The 21,709-nt window shown below is 44.7% G+C and overlaps 1 protein-coding gene across 2 annotated transcripts in view; it reads right to left on the minus strand.

Moving 5' to 3' along the window:
* Positions 1 to 2,274: 2,274 nt before the first annotated feature.
* Positions 2,275 to 21,709, minus strand: part of ADCY9 (adenylate cyclase 9) — a 99,467-nt gene continuing 80,032 nt past the window's right edge. For both annotated transcript variants that reach the window (XM_005244086.4, XM_027796197.2), the window contains 3 exons: positions 21,492 to 21,640; positions 18,456 to 18,497; positions 2,275 to 12,420 (listed from right to left, as the gene is read on the minus strand). In XM_005244086.4, coding sequence (XP_005244143.1) covers positions 11,229 to 12,420; positions 18,456 to 18,497; positions 21,492 to 21,640 — 1,383 coding nt within the window. In that variant the 3' untranslated portion in view covers positions 2,275 to 11,228. The remainder of the gene's footprint in view (positions 12,421 to 18,455; positions 18,498 to 21,491; positions 21,641 to 21,709) is intronic.

Genomic DNA, 21,709 nt, shown 5'->3' on the forward strand with positions numbered 1-21,709 from the left:
CCGAGCCCGGGCCAGTGGTCACCCTCAGCTCCTCATCTCCCAGAGAGAAGCTGAAAAATCATCTCTGGCAACCAGGGGAGGGCACAAGCCGGGCAGTTCCCAGCCACCCACGCCTCGGGAGGGTGAGATGGCTCTGGGTGCTACGTGCCCCAGGGCCAGGTGGGCATTTGCATCTCTTGATCACCCCAGAGGGCTCCTCCGAAGCAGTGGCCCCAAAAGCCACCCAGCCAGGCAGCGTACCCGCCTGGCACCTCCACACCGCAGCCATACCCCGGCGTGAGTTAAAGCTTAACCGCCCCGGCACCCGGGGCAATCCCGAAACACCAGGAAAGCAGAAACCAGCGGCTCCCACAGAGCTCCCCGCCGTGCCAGAGGCGCTGACCCCTGGCAGCACCTGCAGCGGGAGATGCCACAGCCTCCGCATCCACCCCGCTGTCCCCTGCTGTCCCGTGCAGCCGAGGACACCGAGCGGCTGCCTACAGCCAGACACAGCTGGGCCTTTTAGGAACCGCTGTGAGACGTGGCCCTGAAGGGTCTTCAGGCTCTTCTTGTACCCAACGTCCCCACGCAAACTAAACCAACAGAGGGTGCATCTGGCAACGCATCTGACATCGGTGCACGATGTGCTCTTGACCATGAACTAAAGCACCCGGAGAGAAGAAACTTTTAACGTGGCGTTACCTGGGGAGAAGACAACACGGAACTGAAAAGGAAAACGGGAAGACTGCATTTATTTGAAATGCCTTGATAAGATTTATTAAAAAATATCCCTTGGCAGTTGACAGTCACTACGATCTACAATAGGAACCCGACTGGATAACATTGGAACAGTTTTCGCCTACAACAGGAGGCGAACACCCAGGAACACTCGAGCATGGCTTACACACACCTTTTGGCATTAAAAACCTTGGGTTGGCATCGAGGAACATGGTGCAACCGCTGGCTGCAGAACCAGTCACACCACACATGCGTTACACGTGCTCTGATACTTACCTTGTCTTTGGGGAGGGAAAAAAATTAAAATATGTAAAATTCAGGGAAAACAATAAATCAGCAGCCTTGGGGCCAGACTGCACCTCTCCAGGACTGCAGGAGGACAAAGCTCTTGGTCTGCTGCAGCCTCAGGGAGCACAGGGGAAAGGGGAGCTCGGACGTCTGGCTGGACTTATCCAAAAGCTGACGCCACACGGCCCCGGTGTTGGCACGTGGGAAGAGAAGGGGCCGGTGCTGCAGGACACGCTGGCGGCCGGTCTCTGGCCATGAGCGGGCAGAAGGAGCAGAGCACCGGGGCATGGATCCAGAGGAAACCTTAAAATGCTCCAGGTCAAACCCTGACTTTGCAAGGGCTCACGGCTTCTGAAGGGGTTTGGGTTTTTCCCCAGTGAAACCCCACAAACATACAGCGGGATGATGCTGAAGAGAGACCCTGAGAGAGGCGGGGGGAGGGAGGGAGGCGAGAGACAGACAGACAGACAGAGACGGGTTTTGCTGCCGAGCCCCCTGCAGCAGTCCCACACCTGCAGCTCTTTCAGCCGGACAGATTCAGATTTCGAAAGCATGAAGGCACCTCTTCGCGGGCAGCCGCTCCTGCTCAGCCATCTCGTTTTCTGCGGACTCCTACTCCAGAATAACAATGCCTCACTCCACCTTCCAAGTGGATTAAGACTATCTGAACAAGGCACTGGTATTCCAGAATAAACCGTCAATGTTGTCTGCTAAAGAAAAACACAACTATTTAAAATTCATCCCTGGTTTTGGCCAAAGCAAGCTCCCTGTGTGGAAAAGCTCTCTGCTGAGACCTCTGGCCACAGCCAGCAGTGACAATACAATGGCTCCAGAGGTGTTGCCACCTTCCCAAAGCTTTAGAGCAGTATTAAAATGAGGAAAAATTCAGAAGGAGTCATCTTCTCAGCTGGCCACAGGAACACGAAGGTCATTTACCGCCAGCCAACACATGAGAGTGCAGCGGGTCTATGGGACAAATTCCTTCCGCATTTAACATGCCTTCCAAATATGCACCTCACCAAAAATTAACTCGGTGGTTTCGTGATTTATCAAAGAAACATTGTAAAGAGCCAGATCCAAAACAAAGGGCTGAAAAAATTTCTGTTCCAAACTATTATTCTTCAAGACAATGTGCAAATGGCACAGGGGTGCATCTGAAGTCGTGCTGGAGCAAAAATAAAAAAGCAAACCAATTTTAAGTTGACATAGTGTATTGTGAATTACTTTCTCAGCTTTTCTACATCTAAGATAGCGTGAAATGATCTGCCATACAGTAAAACAGTTTAATATACAATTGATTACAGAGCCGTAGTAGCGAGTCAGAGATAATACGCGTTTTATCTATATACATATATAGCTTAATATTTCACAGATACAACTTTTTTCCATTTCGGATTTGTCAACGAAGCATAGGCAGAATATTTACAGTGAAGCCGCTGCGAGGAAGCGCCGTCCCCCAGCAAAGCCCCCAGCAGAAGCTGCCAGCTTCCCCCAGCGGCGTGTAAACAGCCCGGGTCTCTCTCTTTTGGCAAGAAGGGAGGGGAGCAGGGAGGGAGCGCAGGCTTTGCCAGGCTGGGAAGGGGAAGGAAAGAGAGATGATGAAGAAACAATTTCCAGCTAACCTGGGGACTTCAAAATACCTCCATTTGCCTTTTTGTTTTTTCTTTTTTTTTTTCTTTCTAACTGGAAACTGTTCTCAATTAATGTTTCAACTCGTGATTCACTAACGTTTCGATCGCGTTCTCAATTAACGCTTTCTATACCATCTCCGTATGTGCTTATGCCAGGACAGGCAGTGCTGAAGTCTTGGGTAATACTGTCGAGGCAGCTTCTAACGAAAGCATGGGATGGTTGGGAGCCTGCTCCGGCTCCCGGGTCTGCGCCGCCACCCAGCCGACAGCCACTTGGGAACCAAAGCCAACCCCGGCTTGAGCTTCTCCCATAAAAAAAATAACTTCTCGCAGTGTGTTTGTGATCGGGTGCCGCAGCCCCGGGTGCACAGTGGCTGCTTACACCGGCACACGTGTAGGCGTAACACTGTATGAACCCGGGCTGGAGACACCCAACCCCAACCCCAGCAGCCCCAGCCCCAGCAGTCAGACGGCAGCGCCTCGGGTTGTAGCGCAGGGGGTTCAATAACCAGCTGAAATTTGCTCACTTGAAAACGTGAAACAAAACCAAGAGGCCGGCAGGGAAGACTTATTTAGCCAGGCAGCCGGCTGCCGCTGGGCTGACCGTGGGCCAGCCCCACCGAGCAGGGCAGCGGGACGCTGTCCCCAGAGCAGAGCCCCCCAGACCTCGGCCACCTCGCCCGCTGCACGGGCGGCTCAGCAGCCCGCCGCTGCCCAGGCACTGCTCTGGGACTGACACGGCAGCTCTTCAGCTCCAGGGGCACGTCCAGCTCCTTCCCAACTCACCCAGCTTGCCAGTCATCTACATCCCTGCCCTCTCCATCCCAGTCCCACAGGAGCAAAAGACGCTGCGGGCAGGGAAAGGAGGAATCCAGCCCCTGCCGCCAGCAAAGATCACGTTTTACACTAAGTTAAAAATACTGTTTCATGGGGAGAGGGAGCTTTTCAGAGTGATACAATATATAAAGCCATCACACCAGCTCTAGGGGAGCGCGGTGACGTTCCTGAGAGCACGAGGGGGGAGCCTGTCTACCTGTTCCCGGGTAACTGGGTGAGGGTGGCCAAGGTCCTTCTCATCTTTGGCTGCTGCCGCCGCCTCCTCGCAAACAGGAGGCACCTGCCATCGAGCAGAAGAAATTCCCAAATACTCAGCGCAAACCTGAAACCGTGTTTTGTCTCTCAGCAGATGTTTGGAGTTGTTAAGGCTCTTGGCTTTTAAAGAGTTTATTACTTTGGAAGTTTAAAGCTGTACTCGCAGTAGGGTATAACAAGCCTCTCTCTTGGCATATATGTGTCTCTGTATTTATCTCCCTCTCTCAACATGGTCTCTGAAAACGAGAAGAAATTAAACTGGGGAGAGGGTTACTCTGGCAACTGTGGACTCCTGAGCTACTGCCCGTGAAGAGAAATGCCTGATGGTGCCAGCGGGACAGTGCCGGTACCCGCACACTGGCCAAACACCAGTTCAGGCAGCGACGCAGAACAGAGCACTGCACCATGGCAAACCCCCTCCTTCAGACAATTCCTAGGGGCAATAGCAAGATGGGAGCTATACAACTATTATCAGAAATAAACCACAAATGAAGCCCTGGTCTCACTCAAATAAAGGCAAAAAGTTTCAAAGATGCTAAAGAGGCATTTTCCCTCTGGATGCACCCGCAGATGTACCACACCTGCATTTTTTCCTGACCTGAGCTTAAATCTTTCAACAAGGCATCGATACAAACAGCCTTTCAAGTGCGAACTAATATTCAGCCAATGCATTAAGTCAGAAACAAGCAAAGATATCAGTGACTAAGGGAGGAAAAGAAGGAAAAACTCAAAAAAGTCACTTTGTTTTGACTCATCTGAAGGAGGATTTGAGAATCGATGCTCAAATCGGGGACGTGCAAGCAGCAGCCACCCGCTGGGACACTGGGCTCTGACTGGCCCTGCAGCGGGCGAGGTGCATCGCCAGATGACAGATTGCTTAAAGCACCACTGGTTAGAGCTGAAACTTAAAATTTTAGTAACTGTTCCCAGCCACGACCTTCTCTGCAGTTCTTCAGATTCAGAGAATGCCGCAACTTCTGGACATTAAAAAACGTGTTGTTGCAGTGAGCCAGAAAACAGGGGCAGAACAGAACGAGCCACGTAAAGGCTAAGATGCAAGGAGCTGACAGCAGCCTCGGGGCCTCTCCAGAAGTGTAATACATGAACTACTACTTCCTCGACAGCAATTTCCAACTTGGAGACATGCATGCGGAACAGCTGCTAAAAAGCATGTTAAAACTATTGTATCTGGAGCAGCGTGCATGCAAACACCGCGTGCCTGCCTCCTGCTCCTCTCCAGCCTTGGACTGGGAGGCTTGGTTAGGTGAGCAAATGTTTAGCAGCTACAATAAGGGACCGGGGAAAAAAGCTTTAAATATCTTTACCGATCTATTTTTTCCAAACAAACCTTCTTTCTCAAAAGCTAACATTGATCTAGAAGGCAAGGAGCAATTATTTCTGCACACACTGTACAGCCTGTTGCTTATCTGGGCTGAAGACAGGTTTAGTTTGCCAATAAAGACTTGAAAAAGGTTTTATACAGAACACTTGCGTTACTTGTTTTTTCTACCAGAGCTTTACCCGGTGTCTATAAAGCACCTCAAAACTCCTCCCCATGGCACCACTCTAACTGAGCTGCTGTTAAGACAAAATGTATTTCACCCCTATTTTATTTTCTACTTGAACCTCTTTAGTCTGATGCTTGATTTCAAATGAACTCTAACAAGACAAATGCAGTAAGCTCCTGGTGCCCCATTTTCAGTGACGACACTCCTTCTCATCGCTCTGGACAGAGTTCAGAGGGTGGCGTTAAAGCAGATTTAAAAAAAAACAACCAACCAAGCAAGCCTACCTCAAGGCTCCCTGATCCCACCACAGAAAACCTGCACTGCTCAGCCTGCTGGGAAGCCAGGGCTCTGCTCCACACCGACAAACCTTCCCCCACAGCAGCCCAGCAAAGCCATCACACCTGGAAATTAAAGATCAGCCTTGTTTCGCATTCACCTTCTTTTCTCACTGATTTCAGACCTGGAAGCATGTGTTACTGTACCGAGCATCCCCCACGCCGTGTCCATCTGCAGCGCCAGCCAAACCCCATCGTTACGCTGCATCCCGCACCGCCCGTGCTGCCTTTCTGCAGACCGCGCTCTTCCAGCTCGCCTGCCTCCTTCCCATTTTTGGTACATTTTAGCAGAAAACTGTCTAGGTTCCACAGCTCGACTGAAAAAAAATCTTCAGACCACTGAAGTGCCCAAACTAGATCCTGGACAGCTACAGCGTCTGCAGGAATTCTGTGTTAGTTACGATTTCCAAGGATTTTGCAGGCCCTTGCGGAGTCCCGCCGGCACTGCCTGCAGAGGACAGCCTCAGCGACCGCAAGCAGCAATGCCAGTTTTCCCCCCTTAAATGTTGCTCCCCTAGAAATCAAAACAAGGACTGCTACAGCCTGTATAGAGAACTCAAAAGGAAAAAAACCACTGGAATGAATGACTTTCCTGCCGAAATCGATGTTCCACACCCAGCTAGCCAAGGCTCAGGATTACTCCGAGACCCCACGCGGGTTTTCACAGCTGCCTGGGCATCGAGATGGAAGCACCGCAGCTCTGGGGGATCCCCGCACCTCTACCTTGGCTGTTTTTCTTTCCACATGAAAATCATTCTGCATTTACAGTCACACCACCCCTGTGACATTTTCAGCAATTGGGAAAGTCACGTCAATAAATAATTATTGCGTTTTTAGCAGTTTTGTAATATAACTAAAACAGGACTTAATGCTGCTTCAGCAAATCCCAGAGCTGACAGCAAACACTTGATTTTATTTCTTACCCTCTTCTGCTTTTGCACACTTAGAAAAGTGGGAAAAAAGTTTTATTACCCGCTTTTGGCGTGATGAAGAATGTGTTTTTTCACAGAATTCATAGTTTAACTGTTGGGATGTGCCTGCTGCTCTTCTGTGTTTTCTGTCAAGCAGCTGAACACCACCACAGGGAGAAAGCTGCAGCCGTGACCGGACAAACGGACCAAGAGAGCAAAGCAAACGGGCTCTTGCCCTTTGTATTAGGAAACAGAGGCAAACAGCAGCGAAAGCCACATCTGAAGCCATGACCTGGCAGCAGCAGAGCTCAGCCGCCGCTGTGCAATGCAGAAGACACAGTTTCGCAAATGTGAGGAACAAGGAGGCAAGAACCACCCGCGCATCCCATCCAGACCGAGCAAACACCACCACAGCAGGGAAGAAGGGAGAAAACAGACACGGTCTTTAAATTTGGCAAAAGAACCCAACACAAGCTGCACAGTTAAACAGCCGATCGCATTATACCCAACCTCAGGTGCTCCCAGCCTCTTGTGAAGTTGCAAAATAAAGACGTGAAGTTATTAACTGCTCCCTTGCAACATGTTTTTTTTGCTGTATTCAGAATTGAAGTTTTAGAAACAGGTTAGACTTAGCAATTTTAAAATGCTAGATACTCTAAAAGCTTGGCTCTTTCATCAAGAATAAGCTCTTCTTTAGCTAAAAGCTAGCATGGGTACAGTGTTTGGTTTATAGCTCCTTTCATTTTCGCTCCAGGCGCCTCCTTTCTGTGTTTTAGCCCTGAAGTAAGAGTATGCAAATACTTATTTTTTTGTAAAGCCCTTGGGAGTCCATCCTCTCCCCCCCCTCATTTTGTCACGTTGAAACCCTCCTGCGCTCTGTATTAGGACACAGCAGGAGCTGCAGTCGGGCAGTGGCACCATCCCGCCCTGCTCACAGCACTCGTGTCACCTCCAGCAAATGGCCCCAAATCCTGGGACACAATAGGCAAATCTGTTCTTCTCAAAATCATAAACGCCCTAAGTCAGTCGACGGGAATGCCATATAACTTGTTTCTGAATGAGAAATCTGTCTCACAGAAGTCACTGGGAGAAAAATAAGCATTTTGGTGTGTTCACAGAAAATTAAGATCACACTGCAGAAAATATTCAGCATATTCCTCATTACTCTATGCCCTAGAGCAGCTCTCGCAAGTGAACCATGGCAGAAGGCCACAGGGGACTAGCAAAAATATTCAGCAATCTTCCCACCCTCCCTACCCCCCGGATGATTTTTAAATCACCACCATTAAAACACCCTAAAAATAGGAAGCGCAGCAATGCGCTGACTATTCTTGCAGAATACACTTCCAGGTACCTGGCCAGCTCCTCAGCTCTTACACCGTGTTCCAACTGTGCTGGCACTAACAGAACAAGCACAAAAGATATTCTGATGAAATGAACTTTGATCACGGCCTCCCACAACCGCACACGTGTCACGGCTGCAGAGAGGAATGCAGAACCGCACAACGCCATTAAACACGCCTCCGGAGTAATTTTTGCAAGTATTGGGACATCTTTTCAAAGGTGTAAAGGGAAGGTGTAAAGGTTGAGCTCCCACTGTTTTACAACAGAAAACAGGTCTCTCCTTCCTCTTGTACCTGGGAAAATCTCACTCTCCAGAGCACAGGCTGAGAGCTTAGCTTCTTCATTTCGTTACTACGCTGCGTTAAAGAAAAGATTTAAAACCTCCAAAAGGAGACCTGCAGTCCCAGCTGCTGAACGCTTGCTGCTGTCCCGGAGGCAATAAGCAAACAGGGGTACCACTACTTACTCAACTGTTCATGACTCTTTTTCCCAGCTTCAGAGTTAAGGCAGAGGAACATCGCCGGCAATTCCCAGAGCAGACAACAGCCCTTGATTTCAGAGTCCACTAATACTTCTGTCCTCCGTCATTTCATTTGCTTAGTGCCAGCAAAAAAGAGGCCCTGTTTTTTTGTTGGGGGGTTTTTTTTTTTTTTTTGGTATTCTAATGTTATCATAAAACCAACAGTGCTCCCACAGCACCGTACCGCGACAGCATGGGAGCGTTATTTACTTTATAGGCTGGAGGATGAGGCTTTTGTATTCTGCAGTGCATTGCTTGAATAATGAGAAGGAAGGCGCGCTGGGTCTGGGGCCCTACTCCAGCACCTTCCCCTCCCAGGTTTAACCACAGGGTGCAAACCTCTCACTGGATGCAGGGCTGTTGGTGGAGGTTTAGTTATTGTGCAGCGTCTCACGTGAGAGAGAAGCCGGCGCGTCTTGACTGCAACTCTGCCATTGCAAACAGCTGATCAATGAGACAGAAATGCTGGATTGAGTTGTCTATAACATCGGGAGAAAGAAGTGAGAGGGAGAAAGGTTTGAACCACTTTGAGACACTAATATAACACTAGAAGGCATGTAAACAATTCTGGACCACCTTAAATCCTCTATTGTAAGAAAAGGAATACTGACACATACTTAACTGAAACGAGAACCCTACGAATGGTTTCAAGAATACATTCTTCAGATGCAAGAGGTATTTGCAGAATTATACTACCTGAAAGTTGGACGTGCAACCCACTACGGGCAGGGGGGCAGAAGGGGGCTAGTTTTAATCTGTGGAGAAGGAAAGCTGCTGTCAAACTGCACACTAATAAAAACCTTCTATTGTTGCTAGCCAGGAACAGCCCCCAAACAGGCTACAGCACCTGCGGCAGAAGGGTACGGGGATGAGCATCCCCTGGGGTTTTTGTGTGCTGGCAGATCGAGCAAGTAAGATTAATTTTTAATAGCTTTCCTATCAAACACAATTTAGACGTGCATAAACAGCAGCTTTTGTGAGAACAGAGTGCAGAGTCTTGTTTAACTAACCGAGATCCAGAAATCTCACAGATTTGCACTTGACAAAGGCTTCAAGGGCTCCATGCTGACCGTGGAGTGTAGACGGATCTTGAACAGCTGAATAGGAACTTCACAACGTATATATTTGTTATCAAACTCCAAAAATCACATAGGGACGAAAAAGAAGTATCAATATATTCTGCCTTGAGTTCAGGTGGAAAGAAAGAATTCAAACCCACACCAATACGCAGACAGCACAGCACTGCATTTCACCAGCTCTCCCCCAGCTAATGAACTTATTTTGGGCATAAAAATTCTTTCACTTTATTTGGTGTCACGAAGTGTTAGCTGGACTGGAATAATTGAATAATCAATATTATGCAAAGGGGGGCATCAAATCTAAGTGAAGGAGGTGATGGAAGCATGCAGAGGGCAAACTGGTATCGCCTAAGACCCCCGTCCTGCAGTTCCCTCTGTGCAAGCAGGTTCCTGCTCTCCCGGCAGGGCTCCGGTCCCAGGGACCTGCAGAGTCATCTGCAGGACCGGGAAATTATTGTGCTTCTCAGCTCACTAGAAAGGACTGTTTTCCCTGTTCCTGCTTTCAGTGGCACACAGGGAGCATGCTGTTCTATTCCCTGCTGCAAAAGCACAGTGTAGGGGGGAAAAATCCTGAAAAATATTGTGCAGCACCATTGATTCAGTACAGAGGGAAGCTGGGATACTCAACTGTGTTTGGTGGCTTCGGAAGTTTCACCAGCTTTGAAACAAATATTGCCTAGGTAACATCCTCACAGTGGTTGGTAGTTCAAAGAGGCTGAAACACCATCTTATTATTTGTATTAAAACAATTAACAATTCGTCTCTCCTGATCCCTTCCGCACACAAAACCCCCCAAACAAAATAAAACCAGGAATAAAATAAATAAATAAATAAAGGCATTCCCAAAACATTTATTTCACTTCTCTCTCTCTCTCTCTCAAATCAGACCAGCTTAGAAATACCAACTTCACCTACCTTCGCAAATTCAGCTAGCGTTCGGAGTAACATGAAACTGCTTTAGACTTGTAAGACCTGAATTTTAACACTCTCGTGGTCGCTCGTCTGCTTCTGGAAACCTGTCCTGAGAGCTGGTGATGTCCGAACCCTTATTCCATTCCCACATATCAGTAACTCATTGGCTATATGGAAAAGAAGTGTATCCAAAGCACACAATGGCACATTAAGGTTGAAGAAAGCATTGGTAAAGGAGAATAAAACTACAGCAGTTGTTCAGCCTACTCTAACTAAATGTTGAGCCACTGCAGAACTCCTCCAGCCCAACACAGAGTCAAATCGTGTCACCCCCTTGCCAAGACATTCTCTCGTGGTACGTTACTGGCACTTTATGTCAGTCTCATATGGTAGATACATGCACATTTGTCTGTGTGTTTACATACAAAAGGTCTGATAACAGTAAAACATTGTTCAGAGAGATATAAAAAACCCAAGGAGTTGCATTAGCCAAAAAAAGTGTTTTGTGAGAAACAACAATAAAAATGATATAACCACAGCTTTTCTTTTCTTAAAATTAGATAAATACCCAAAGCTATGATTTCACTTGGGGCCTCTGTACCTTGACAGGGAGTCCAATGGAGTATATCTGAAGGCACTTAATATCCTCTACTCAGCTGTAAGATGGTTGCACAGGGAGCTGGGAGCTTGGGATGTGATTTGGGGCATGGAGGAGAGAGATGGATGAAAACAAGCCCTGAGGAGCTGTGATCCACACAGCACCAGGCGCTGAAATGAAAACAAACGTACAACCCAGGTGTTGAGAAGGTCTCTCTTGAAAAAGAAAACTGCCAATTGCAAATGTCTTTGTGTTTCTATTGACAGAGCACTTCATGCAACTCTGACAGTGCATCATACACTCTTAGAGATATTTAGCTTTGTCAGTTCATTGACCTCCTCAGTTCCCGCTTCCTCACAGTCAGTCTTCTCCACAGTTTTGCCAAACCTGCACCTCTCCTCTGCTTTCACCGCATCTTTCTGGAGCTTCTTGGCAGAAGGAAGGATGTCCTCAGCTTCCGAGTTATCTGTGCCGTGGGCTACCTTATCAGAATTCTGTACAGAAGGCACCAGGTTGGCAATCTCATCTGTCGGAGATCGCCCAATGCTGCCATCCACTTGAACCCGAATGTCTGGAGATATAGACAACTGGTGATGTGGCACGATCCCATTGTCCATGCACTTTGGGTAAAGGTAGGTCTTCATCTGACCTTTCCCCTTCACATTGACTGTCCCCCTATAGTCAAAGTCATACCCCATCTTGTTTAGGATGCGGTAGCTCTCCTCACTCACCTGTATGCGACACTCGACGCCAGTGGTGTCCATCCTGCTAGCAATGTTCACAGTGTCACCCCAAATGTCGTACAACAACTTAGTGGTGCCAATGACCCCAGCGGTGAGGGGGCCATGGTTAAAGCCAATCCGAAGTTTAAAATTAAACCACAGCATGTTGTTGTTGAAGTCATCCACCACGCGCATCATTTCTTTGGCAAATTCGAAAAGGGTCTGCAGATGTCCATGGGGATGGTTGTTGTCCTGACACTGCGAGGTGTTCAGTCCTGAAGCGGCCATGTAGGTTGCCCCAATCGTTTTGATTTTTTCAATGCTGCTGTAATGTGGTTTGCTCAGCAGCTCGTCAAAATCCCCGATCAGTTCGTTCAGGACTCTGTAGCACTCTTTGCCTCCTTCGTAGTTCTCCTCATAGAACTCACTGAAGTTCACGATACTTGCAAAGATCACTCCGCCGCTGTCATGGTTTTTGGAATAGCTCTGGGAAACCTTCAGCTGCTCAGCCACATGGTACGGAATAATATTCCTCAGCAACCAGTCAGCCTGATCCCTCATGCTCTGAATTTTGGTGCGATGAAGATCAGCCTCCACATCTCCATGGTAGTGGAGACGGTAACTAACCTCAAACTCTCGGTTCAGAAACCACACCAGGAGAAGCAGAAGGAAGGAAACCAGAATCACCTCCTGACCGATCAGGTCTGCTGGCCTCTTCGTGTCGTTTGGCACCGAGCTGTTGCCGCATGGACCCTTTCTGGAGCTGGAAGCAGAAGAAAGGGAAGAACATGAAAGGTGCGTTTAAAACCCACAGAGTTAGGGCACTGCCATTTCTGCTGCACAGTTAGAAATCCTTTGCTGGAAAAAGAAGTGTACCTTATACATTGAATTATAAAATCTGCTTTGATAAATTTATCTGCTGTTAAGCATGCTAGGGAATTAAATTCATTCTTAAACTCACCGAGTACCTCCTTAATGGGATTTCATCAGGTTCAGCAACACAGAAATTGCCCAGCCTTTACGATAGTCCTATTTTAAGGACTTCACCAAGGAAACAGTTATCACTATAAATACATAACTAAAAGCACTACATGTAAATATGTATATAAAAATGCTTAATAATGCCTCTGTATGTGGATATATGTGTGCACATCTATTCTGCATGGCAGGGGCATGTGTAAATTTTGTGGAATTTGTCTTTTTTTTGTATTACCTCCAGTATTCAGAAACACCTGCTTTATACTCCTAACGCCTCTCCCTTGTCTGCTCCTGGCAGACCAGTGACCCTCGCAGTGCGCCTTTACCGTTAACACATGAAGGTTTTGGAAGAGGGCAACCCTGGGCAAGACACTTCATGGAGAACTGCGTGAAAGTGAAGGATGTGGAGCTCTGGGTTGGCATCTTTTGTACACTAAAACCACTGAAGCTTTTTATGGCAGAGGAAGTTTCTCAAAGTGCCAATATTAAAAAAAAGAAAAAACATTTCATGTCTCACACAGATTGAGAGTAGTATTTCAAATCCTTTCGACAATTTGTCTGCTGTCTGTGCAGATTACGAAGCAGTGATGGAGCATGCTTCCAGTGCCAAACCGCCCCTAACGAGAAGACATCTGCAGGCTATGATCTCAACTTTCCAAAGAGATGGAAAGGCACAAATTTAATCTGAGAAGACACCACCTATGCAATCCTAAAAACTAAGTCTAAACCCAGACAGATTGACATGCAGTGATTTCTGGAGTCGCTTAACTGCAATTTTTTCTATAAAATCATGCCAAAGCTGAAGATTTGATAATGCTGAAATGGATCAAGTTAAGAGATGGTTTGATAAGGGAAAGCATCCTACCAACCTTTCTCCTTGCAAAAAACAAAAGGCAACCCCTATCTTGGTGTCTCCTCTGTATTTCTCTCATGAAGGTAGGAGATTAAAACTCAAAAGTGCAACTGTAGCAACAGCTAAAGAAAAGAAGGCTGTTTCTGTAACATGTGAAAACGTTTCTAAGTTCAGCTTGTTTCTTTACCTCCACGGGGGATATGCTTCCACTCCTAAAACTGAATCAGACATTTCAGCAACTGAGCTATATTACAGACCCAGCTTCTTTTCCTAAATGTTCATCCTCAAATATCTGATCGACAGAAAAGCATGAAAGCATGATGAAGCAAAACCAAAGCACAGTTGTGAAACAGATGAATGTGCACAATCTCTGAAAACATTTGTACATGCTATGGCCTTTGTTTGTATCTATTAGCTTTTATCAGAGTAAGCCTATAGGAGAAAAAGGTTCCAGTAAGTAAAATATTTACAATTAGAGAGCTTACAGGTTGAATTTCAGATTAAAGATAAGACCACACATTATGCTGGAAATTACTCCTTTTGTTTTCAGCCATAAATATACTTCTCCCAGAGAAGTGAAGGTATATTCATTTTATTGGTTTGATATTAAGAAAAAAACAACGAGGGAGGAGTGAAAGGAGGAGATTACTCCCAACTCACAGAATAGCTTCCTGCTATCAGGTTCCTGTAATTGCTGGTGCATTGCTGTACTAAGACTCCTTCTTTTCGCCCTTACAACTACTTTTCTCAACAGAACCTCTGTTATGAACCTATGCCATTTTCTCCCCAGAAAGGCAAGTCAAAGGCTAAGAGAAAGGCCCAAGTTACTAACGACTAGCATGGTAACAACCCTGAAATACAATCCTTGCTCCTGTTTTGCAGGTGGCAAAATATCCTCCCCATTTGATAGGCTTATAAAACAAACCAGAGGGAGGATAAGGAAGAGAAAAGATCTTAGAAAACAAGTAAGGCTGGAGAAGATGAAGAATGACTCTCAGTTAAGGAGTACGATTCAGGTTCTTCTCAGAATAGTTCATTATTGTCTGTATCTTATGGGAAGAGATCTGCTAGATCTGAGCAATGACATGTTATCCTTTGAGAGTACGAGTTTGATCCAGGTAATCTGCTCTAACATCAAACGTCCCTGCCACAGGGATTTATTTAAGTTATTAAAGGCTTTTTATTTACAGTTTATTGTACAAAATACTCCTCAAAGTACTTTAATTCCTCTTAAATGAATGAGGCAAGCCCCACAAATTCTACGTGACAGAAAATGGCTCATGTTGAACGCAAAATATGCCTTTTAAGCAGAAACTGCTGCCTTCCATTCACCACCCTGAAGTACTGGCATCTGCGAGCTCTCAATCATCTCCTCAAGTGCTGGCCTGACCTTGTTTCCCATGTGGGCGTACAACCTTAGAGATCTGCATGTGAAACGAGTGACTCACTTGCAAGCTGACCTGATTTCATTAATAAGGTAATGGGTTAGTATCTCAAAAAAAGAAGATGCAGTATCTTTTCCAGAGCAGGCGTTTTTGATCATGATGTGACTGCTATGAGCATTAGTACAAAAAGCCACGATGCCAGCCTGAAGGAGGGAGCAATTACATCTTACTCATTTGGAAATCAAATTTCTGGATGCTGCAGCGACCAGGTTAGAGGACCTACAGGACCATAAATCATCTTAGACAGTCAGTTAGCAGATGACCTGAAGCTACCCTTTAGAATGAAAAGAAGAATGCCTGCCCCCCCCCCCCCCCCCCCCCCCAACAGAAAGGTTCACACACACCCATATCTTTTTAAGGTCTACTTTTTATGAGGTGCTGCAGCAGAAAACTGATTTTTAAAATCATTCAAATTGAAATCTTCAGCTGACAATGTTCCTTTAACTCAAACTGGTGAAGTGCTTCCTGGCACAGATGCCTAACTATTAACTTGGCATCTTAATCCAGGCTGTGTGTTGAATATGGAATGAGTGAGAGCTCCAGAGATAGAATCTCCTTTGGCTTGATCACAAATCATAAAAGATAATGGCTTTCCACTTATAAAGATTTCTGGAAAGCCATTTTGCTTCTGAGCCAGTAACCTATGCTTGGATTTGGATATCTTGCTAAATTTAAAGAGGATGCATGCCTGATAAATCTTTTAAGAATGCAATGGCGGAACAGCGTGGAAAAGGGGAATCAAACCGCAGCTTTCGATGAAGAACGTACAGTGGGTGCATATAAACCCCCTCTGCCACCAAGTGATTTTAGCATTCCACCTCAAGTGGCCCCCCACTGCTCCTCCTCGAGCAGTCAGGCTGGAAGATGATACACCCTACCTGCTCTGAGGTAAGACATGAACAAAAATGAGAAATATTTCCTGCTTAAAAGACAAAGTTCATGGTCACATCTCTTTCTGGATGAAGAGCTGGTCTGTCTGGAAAACAAGGCAAATTCCATATTTTGACTTACTGAGCATAGCGTGGACAGTCCAGAGATTAACTCGGTGCTAAGACTTCACTACCAGTGTCTCTCTTCTCATGCAACATTAATAACTATCTCAATTCTTGATCAAGAAAAGGAAATAACCTCATTAAAGGCATGCAAAACAAATAAGTTTGTCTGGCCCTCTTAGAAGACAGGTAAAGCTTTTGCACTGATTGGGGTAAGCAAGGAACCTTATTTATTTAATTGAGAAAGAAACAGCCAAAAAGTTTGTTAGGGTAAGGGAGCTTCAACTTTTTGTTAGTCCATCACCAGGAAAAAGGGGAAATTCTGTTTGCACAGAACTCTAGAAATGTGGTACACGATAACATACCTGAAAAGAACCCTGAAAAGAGAAGCCAAATTCTGTTGCAAATTAATGGTAGAAACAGAATAGGATTAACTCATAATTCTCCCTTTTAATATCCATATCCAACACTTAGAAGAACTGTGTTCATTTACAAGTTTCGGCAGCTTCAGATCAGTGGAGGCTGGACTGTTAACAAAGATCATGCTGGACTGATCCAATTCCAGCATTCAAACAGGGACAGTGACCAAGTAACCTGACGGAACCGCTGACGACACGCAGCAAGGGCAGCGCTACGCAGCATTAACTCATGCACAAGATCCATGCATTTTTTCCCCAGCTGAAGGAGCGACATACACAAATCTAGTACACCTCATCATTAAAAGTTAAAAATGAAGTTTAGAAATGTTTTATGAGCGAGGTATTTCGATCACTGCCTTATTTAGCATTTAACTTGCAAGGCAGGATTTGCAAAGTGGGCAGAGCGCGCTCCATGCCCTTTTGCAATAACAATGTCTGCATGGTTTGGTTTCTTACCCACTCTTACCTTCGCTTGTCATGAGTTAAAAGTTATATGCTATGTTTATGGAAGAAAAATCTTTGCATGCAAACAGTGCTTGATAGCTAATTTTTTGACAGATTTCTAATAAATGATGATGTAGAAAAGTCTCTGAGTGGAAGGCTGGGCTGTCAATTATTTAAGGCAGAATGAATTATTTATTAGTGATTAGCAGCTGGTCAGGAGCCTGCTAAGCTGTTGTCAGTGCTGGGCAAGGCATTTGTCATTCCGAGCAGCACAAGAGATTCGGCGATTTCACAAACTAATAAATCGGTAAGGATCCAAGCTCAGGCTAATCCTAAGACATTACTTCCAGTGATCACCATGCTTTAATATTTTGTTCACTGCCTTTTCAGCAAATTTCCTTCAGTGCTCTAGTTTACCCAAAAATCAAGCCACCTCTATGCTTTTGGCTTTAATTTTCCATCCTGGATTTAGCAAACCGGATTTCTGTTATGAAAATGAAGTTATCTTTCATGAATCAAAACAACACAAAAAGGAAAACCCATGTGAAAAAAACAAACCAACCGAACAAACCACAAAACAACCAAACCCCAAAAAACCCCCCAACGTGGTGGTAAGTGCTAACTTCTTGGTGAATAAGTATCTAACATATACTTAGAAAGCAGAGTTACTATCTCTCTGTGCTTAAAAACCACGTTTTTCTGAATGAACAGCATTCATGTAGATGACATTTTTTAAAAAGTCATTTGTAATTTTGTTCTAATACATACTCTCAGTAAAAGCAACGTGCTCCTGAATACACATTTGTTTAGATGAATTACTGAGTCACATATTCCCAGGGTTATTAGCTCAATCAAGTGCAACACTGCCCCATTATTGCCCCCAAATCTGTAACTAGTAAACACATACTTTTCTAATACCAAAGACCAATAAAATTACTTTTAAAATGGTATTGCAAAACTTGCAATAAAACCGTAAGAAACACAACACTAAAATAATCAGAGTGAATCTTTAAGATGTTTATTTATAAGGGGCTATTAATAATAATCCAGGAAAAGATTTTTGTTTGGTTGTTTAAAAGTCTGGGGGATAAAATTTCACTTGCTCTCAATGCTATGACTCGCTATTCCGCTGAAGCGAGCTCAGGGTGGCAGACAGTGCCCAGGCTGTCATCGCCAGCGTGTCTCCATCCCGGTGAAGGCAGCTGGCTGCACAGCCAGCTTTTTCAGCTGAAGCTCCTCTACCACAGAAAATTCTCACCTGGCCAGCTGTGGACAGCATTCAACTCAGAATATTCCTGAATGGTGCAAATCAACCAAGGAAATCAAATAAATAGCTCATAATGTACAGATAATGCTTTAAAAACTGCTACTACTAGAAAAATAGATGCTGTTTCATATAGCTCCTCCAGCATTCTATTTCCTAGAAATCAAATTTAAAAAGAAAATACATTACACGACTCAGTGGCTGCAGCATCAGCTCTCTGATGATTTTTGGTCATACCCAAGTCCTCTGTAAAGGAAATTACGTACACAAGGAGCTTAAACACAACTTGCTGAAGCAATTTGTTGAGTTCCCAAGTGTGTTAGTGTGGATGCAAATTTTGCTACATATAATTGACTGAAAATGTTTCAATAACATAAAGATGGTAATTTTATATAAAGCTTACCTAAAGTTCTGTGCCAAATCTAGATGAAAAGTTTCCATGGAGCTGAAACAAAAAAGCATTGATTTCAGAAAGAAAGTTAAAGCAATAAACAAAGCATCCTGCCAGAATTTCAGTTGGCATTTTAAACTTTTCTATTATGTAGACTGCAGACCAATAATTGCATTGCACGCTTGATCAGCTTCAGACAAACTTTGTTTGAACGTGACTTATCTGCACTTTTTGCCTGGATGAAGCAACCAGTCAGACAGAGATGCAAACACCTCTAAAGGTTAACTGTTGATAATGCAGCCAAGATGTTGCCTGCAACAAGTAATTGTTAAACAATCCAATCTTACCTTGGAAATACGGGAAAGCAATTTCAGAACTCTAAAATGCAGTTATGCCTTCAACTTATCTGATCACACAATACAAAGATTAAAAAAACCCAACCAAACTAAAAAACAAACCCCAACACCCCTCCCAACCCAAACCCCACACAAATATAGAGCCTATTTTTAAAAAATAACATTACAGAAAATAATAAGTAGTTCAAGCAATTTTTGTGTTTACCTGCATTGCAATTTCTCTACCACAACCAAGTATTACAACTCCCAGGATTAGTTACTTTTGGAAAAAGAAGTAAAGAAATCTGCAGAACGGATTTGCCTGTGATGCATATAAAGCTGCAATTACCACTGTGATAAAAAATATTATCCATACTAATGATAAGAGAGAAACAAAAAAGTTATTTTTAACAAACAAAAAGTTATGGGTCTCACTAATTCAACCTATATTATTTTTGTTCATGATCAACTCTATAAATCACTTTTCAGATCTGCAGTTCAACAGCTCTATTACTTTAAGTGTTTATTTTTAAAAGGTGAAATAACAACATATTCTGTGATTTTTGTACTTTGTCCATTAACAGTCATTGCAGGTGAAATATGCTATCATTAGCAAAGTTTCTTAAGATAACATTTCTTTAATATTCATACCACCCCTTTAGTAGCCAGCAAAAGCTGATGCTATGAACTGATAAAAAACCAAAGCCTCCATCTCTCTGCTCAGGAACAGCCTTTCCCACTCCCTTAATAATGTTGAAACGCAGGGAAAATCCCTGGGTTTGTGTCTGGTTTTCTGCACAAAGTCTTAATGAAGAGCTTATGCACAAGCTGATTTAGTAATCACACGTATAATTCGTTCTAGAGTTTTGGGTTTTGAATAAGGAATTAGAAGTTAAAATTATGGCACCAAACCTGATTTTCTTCTGCGACAAAACGCCTTTGTCATGGATGCACAGCGGTCTGGTCAAATGATCGCTCAGGGAATGCCAACCACTACGATATTTTTCCATGCTTTGGCTTGGCTGCCTGCCTTTCTACAAAGATTTTGGTACTACAAATGTATTATATTACCCTATTTTAAAAATCTCTGCCATGAACCAACATCTAGTTATGCTGCCCTAGCTCCACACGGACTCCCAGCACGCACGTAGCTTAATGAGCCGCCAAGAACCCCTGCTTGGTGGGAATTATGGAAGAGTAGCCAGGAAGTCAAGAAAAGGCATCGAGGGTTTGCTCTTCACTAACTTCTGTGAAAAACCCAACCTGGGGCCAACTTCTCGGTGAAGCTGGTGGTTGGACAGTGAAAGCATCAGTGTTACAAAGGCAAAAGTCAACGGGTGGAAGGTCAGCTTTCTTACTGGGAGAGGGTCACCTGGTGTGCCTGGAGGAGAGACGGTGTTAGGTGAGCTGGCAACTAAAACCGAAGGGGCAAACCAAAGATGAGAAAGGGGAGGTGTCCAGAGGCTAACCATCACTTCCCTCCACTGACGCTAGGAAGAACTGGCATATACTCCTTGCCTGAGCACTCTGCAGACAGACAAAAAAGGGATTTTTCTTTAGTCTAGTATGATCTAGAAAATGTTTGTCAACTGACTCCACTTCCAAGTTGTTGGTTTTTTTCCCCCAAGGAATGACTTTCTTCCTACAATCCTTACAGCCACTTCCAAACTACAGATGTGAACACGTGTTAAGGGGTGACTTTTATTCTCCCTGTCATTTTTCATATAAATTAGATCAAGACTAAAAGAGAACACTGAAGATACTTGAAAGGTGGATTAAAAACTAAATAAAGACTCACACAAAACGTATCTGCAAACTCTTTTTGGTTTGTTTGGGGTTTTTTTCAGGTTTTTCACCATATGATTCAGCAGGCCTCTGAAGAAGGGAGAGGAACCAGAATAATCTAGCATAAGAAGTCCTTGCAAAGTCCACACTATAGTAAGAGTGCCAAAGGCTTTGGTATTTCTTTAGCCACTCAGAAGTGCAAGCTGATTATAAAATTTTGACAATAGGAGTGGATGGCTGGAAGGACTCCCTTGACTCTCTTTGCAAGGAAATAGAAGGAGAACGCTGCAAACAAGTTCTCCTAGGGGGAAAATTGCCTATCAGAGAAAAACTGAGAAGTCTTAAGGTTATCGCACAGAAACTGCATTAATTTGATTCCTCTGGTTACTATCTTGCAGCATCCTCTGAAAAGGCAGGAAAGTGAGAAAGGAAACAGGGTATTATAATCCTATTAAATCTAAGCACTTGCATTCCACAGTGGAAGGCCTCTTGAGGAAGCAGGTGGAAGAAAGATACATGGTTCCTAAGGGCAAAAATAAATCCAGAGGGATGTGGGGGAACAACTGGGCTCTCTGGCAGCACCAAATGCTTCAGAAATTTCTTAATAAAGTTGATCATCAAACAAATGGTGAAAGGCAGTTCTATGGGTCTGGTAAGAGTAAGTGTGCCCTAGTAACACATCAGTTGAGGACAGCGTCATTTCAAAGCAGATGACTTTCCTGTAGGAAAAGGTCTCTCAGATATCATCCTGAAGTCCTTCAAAAGAACTCCACAGAACTCTTCCAAATGAAATAATTAAGTTCGAGATGCTAGAGAAAGTCATGGCAGATACTAAAATCCCACGCATTAGACCCTCACTTCACTGGTGGGGGAAACCAAACTTGTTCATCTCAAACACAGTCTATGAGTGCTACGGTGTGATGCTCACCTGTCTGGACACAAGGAGATGTAGAGCAGGATGAGAAGCACTGCTCCTACTACGGTTGCCAACAGAGATCTCATCCAGGAGCTAAGCTGGCAGAAGTTACAATACTGCACAATGGTGATCAGAATCGCGCAACACATAAACATGGTGTACTGCAACAGAGAGAGAGAGCGCGAGTTAGCTTCTTCTCGCTGACTGGAGCCTTTCTGCACATAAATGCC

This window comes from Falco peregrinus, chromosome 5, assembly GCF_023634155.1.
Source record: "Falco peregrinus isolate bFalPer1 chromosome 5, bFalPer1.pri, whole genome shotgun sequence".
Classification (NCBI taxonomy): domain Eukaryota; kingdom Metazoa; phylum Chordata; class Aves; order Falconiformes; family Falconidae; genus Falco; species Falco peregrinus.